At 35.3% G+C, this 3,863-nt stretch overlaps 1 protein-coding gene across 1 annotated transcript; it reads right to left on the bottom strand.

Annotated features, from left to right (window-relative positions):
• Positions 1-2,049: 2,049 nt before the first annotated feature.
• On the bottom strand, positions 2,050-2,921 carry LOC113342918 (major latex protein 15-like). Its single transcript, XM_026587290.1, has 2 exons — positions 2,644-2,921; positions 2,050-2,526 (listed from the first exon to the last, which is right to left on the bottom strand). The coding sequence occupies exons 1-2, from the start codon at positions 2,843-2,845 to the stop codon at positions 2,255-2,257; spliced, it is 474 nt and encodes a 157-aa protein (XP_026443075.1). The 5' UTR covers positions 2,846-2,921; the 3' UTR covers positions 2,050-2,254.
• Between the last annotated feature and the right edge of the window lie 942 nt (positions 2,922-3,863).

Raw genomic sequence — 3,863 nt, 5'->3', positions numbered from 1 at the left:
AATATTTTAGTTTTTGAAAGCAAAAGAAGAATCCGATTTTGAATCACTTGTGAATGATGATGAGTTATTAGCTTCTTTATTTCTGCTGGTGTTGAAGATTTTCTTAATTCCATTGTTGAACCTGCAGAGAAAGTAAGTCTTACGGTTTAAAACATCAATACATACATGAGAAATAATAAAAGTAGAGGAAACACCAACTAAAGAGAACCTTGAAGAAGATGAAATTGATGAAACAATAACCAATTCAAAAAGACTTCTGAGTTGAATGGAGAGTGAGAAGAGTTGATGAAGCCATAATTTAAGATTCACAAGTTTTTGATTCGAATTCATCGATTATTTGATGCTCGGCAACTAAATCTGTTGAATCGGATTGATTCAAATCCCTAAATAACCAAATCAAAACTAGGATGATTTAATATTGTTTTTCCAGATCTAAAAAAGCAGATGAAAAGTGAAATCAGTGAAAGAAAAATAAACCTGACGAATCTAATCTGCAGGTCGATTTGATTATGTAGATGAATCTTTTGTTGATCTTCTTTGGTTAATAATCGAATCAAATAATTCTTCTTCATCTTCCATATGATTTCTCTCTAACAGGTGCAACTGATCTTCGTAACTGAGATTACATAGGAATCGATGGAGAAGATGAAAAACGGTGAAATAAAAACCTAAAACTTCTCCATCGTTGTTGCAGTAGAGAATCTAAAACGAGAAGATGAAACTGAATCTCAGAAAACCCTAGAATTGTTTTTCTCTGCAACCGAGAAAGAGAAATATGAGAGAGAAAGAAGATGGAGAAATGAAAATATCTTCTGATATTTCCCTTTTTTAAATAGAAAATGGTAGTTTTGACAATATCAAAATACATTATATAAAATTATGGGCCAGATCTGAAGAGAATTTGATATTTCGAGCCTAGCAATATCATTTTCCTAAAGTATGTAGTTGACCATGAAAGATCCATTTTATGGGACATCTATATATTGAACCCATACGGTAGGGGGTTATAGTATTTTTCACATTTAGGATCTCAATGCGAATTTTGGGCACAATAATGGTTTTGAATTGCGGTGCAGCAGAAGCCATGAGATTTTGGGCCACCAATCAAGTAGGATTTGGGTCATGTTAAATGCTTGGGCTCATATCCGTAGACTGTGGATCACGGTTCACGGCTACCAATTAGACTTTTGATCACTAATTAAGTAAATTTTGTCTCACACCGGTAAACTTTGGATCACAAGGTGTATTCGGTCAAATAATGAATTTCAGTCATGCAATAGATTTTGGATCATTATAAAATTTGAGTCATACGGAAATTTTAAGATTTCAGCGTCAGAATTTTAGATCACCGGACAAAGTTTTTCACAAGGCTAGTTTCGTTGGCATGTCAAATTTTCGACCTAGATTTTCTATTACTTGGTAAATTTCAAGACACAACAATAGATTTTGGATCATGAACCAAATTCGTCACTAGTTGGGTCACAATGAAAAACACCTTCGGGACGTTGCTAGTTCCGCTCCAAAGCACAACCAAACTAATAAACCCGTCGATCTCGACTGCACCAAGCCCATTTAAAATTTTAAATCCCTAGCTCGAAAGTAGAAATTTTTTATATCGATTGATATCAATCTTTTAGATCGTGGTATTAGAAGCAGAGGTATTAAAAATTGAAGCCGAAAAAAAAAAAAAAGATAAAAAAATAAAGGCATGTCGAGAAAAGAGACTATTTAAACATCGATGTGAATGAAAATATGAAGCGACTGCAAACTCAAAAATACTAGACATAGTATGTGCACTCTCTGAATACTAATTGTGCCCAGGTGTTTCCCCATTGTTCTAAGTAATGACATAACCTTAAACATAGCCAAAATATGAAAATGGTCACCAATGAAGTAGCCCGTCACTGTAGTATGCCGGTAAGTTTGTTTGGCCTGAGTACGGAACTTATCAGCAGCGTATTCTTTCTGGATTAAAAAATACCAGATAGGTGAGTACATATGATAGAGCAACAATTAATATTATTGTCAAAAAGAAAAGAGAAAAAAAAACACATTTTAAATGACTTATTTGATTTATTCAAAAGGATCATCGCATATGATAAATCCCATAGTTCCATAGTCTTATTTAATCAAACATACATAGGCATGATAGTGCAGTGTGCAGGAATAACGTACAGTACAACTAATTAAACAACAAGTACTGACGATCGTACGTGCATACTTAAACCCAACGCTGAAGTTCGGATGTATTTTACTAAGAAGCGCAGATGTGAGAATTCAAGCCTACAATGGTCTGATGGACAAATTGTAGATAATTAAAGGGAGTTGGAGAACCCTCGTTCATTTTCTCATACACAAGGGATACAGTCACAATGCTTCCATGTCCATTAGGCTTTGGATTAACTTCAATGATCTTAACGAACTTTTTGTAATCCTTTGTCAAGTCTCCTCCAGTTATGCGGTGTGTTAAGGTCCTTGTTTCATCGTCATGTGTTGTTTCCTCCACTGCGATCAGCGCCTTACCCTCTGCATGCACAAATGGAACCAGTGTAAAGTTAAGTTATTACAAAGTTTAAACCAATCCAAAGCACGTTAATAATATTTAAAATGGGATCGTTGCAATAACATTGTGTCTGTAAATACCAAGAATGTAGTTCCATTCCTTGATACAACCAGAACGGGTTGCATCTCCACTGATAACTTTCCCGCCAGTGTAAAGATGAGGCATTGCCTTTGGTACATCTTCTTGGTGCTTAAAGATTTTATAGTATGCGTCAGCATTGCAATGGACCTCCAATTCAGTTACAAGTTTCCCAACTAGACCTGAAACACCATGATGCGCCATAGATGGTTGATGATTGTTGCCCTATATATTGAAGTTTGTAGAGAACTATAATTGCTGGAGCAGTTGATAATACATTTCAATGAAAGTTGATCTAGTTTATATAGAAAAACAAGCATTTGTTTAGTGGCCAATTACCTATCATAAGTATCTACTGCTGGTGAGATTATCATAAACTGCCGGTCAAAAACATCACAGCTATAATTGACATATGCATGTGAGACAGTGGTGCACGTACAGATTGATCTACTTTTATGTACTTTTTTTTTTTTTTCTGTGGATGAAATCCTCCGAGAACGACATACTTATTTTCTTCTTTTTGCATCTGTGGATGAAAATCCTCGGAAGGACAATATCTCCTGTTATACAATCAGATTATAGATAGCATAAATAGAAACATTCTGGAGCTCCGTACAAAGACTGGCTGGTAAGAATATCATTATCCAAGGTGATGCACAAGCTGTAGTGCGTACTGCCATTGAACTCATCTGCGTTAGCCCCCCTATGGAGAATGAGATCATTATATTCCAAATCAGAATTCTTATTAGAGATGGGAGCTCAATCCAGTTCGCTGCTAGCAAAAGAGATTGGAATTCCTAGTGTTTTTCTTTTATGGGACGACGACGGAAGGGAGGAGTCCATGATGGATGAGAATTAGTATCTTTGTCCGTCACAAACTCCGGCCGAAAAAAAAAAAATCTGTTATAAACCGAGTTTATTACTAAGATGCCCTTCGTGTCTAAGACTGGGTTTGGTAATGTTTTTATTTTTCCAAAAAAACTTTCAAAACCTATATATGTTAATTATTTTTGAAATTTTTCCAAAAGCACTTTCAGATCATCTTATGCTCAGATGTCCTTTTGCAGTTAAGGTTTGGTCTTATTTCATGAAGGCATTTCAGATCTCTTGGATTTTCCCTGACACTGTTAAGAAGAATTTTGAAGCTTGGAGAATGAATAATTTGAAAGGAAGGTGTAAACAAGTCTGGTGGAAGGTAATATATGCAGTGCATTGGCAACTT

This window comes from Papaver somniferum, unplaced genomic scaffold (genome assembly GCF_003573695.1).
Source record: "Papaver somniferum cultivar HN1 unplaced genomic scaffold, ASM357369v1 unplaced-scaffold_5, whole genome shotgun sequence".
Taxonomy (NCBI): Eukaryota; Viridiplantae; Streptophyta; class Magnoliopsida; order Ranunculales; family Papaveraceae; genus Papaver; species Papaver somniferum.
The sequence above is the reverse complement of the archived record's forward strand: the minus strand, read 5'-3'. Positions and strand labels throughout refer to the sequence as shown.

Bases quoted from the DNA above. Each gene is read 5' to 3' on its own strand.
- LOC113342918 (XM_026587290.1), bottom strand. From the start codon at position 2,845: ATGGCGCATCATGGTGTTTCAGGTCTAGTTGGGAAACTTGTAACTGAA. The intron at 2,527-2,643 runs GTATTTACAGAC...TTGTGCATGCAG, and splicing joins GGAATGGAACTACATTCTTG to AGGGTAAGGCGCTGATCGCA.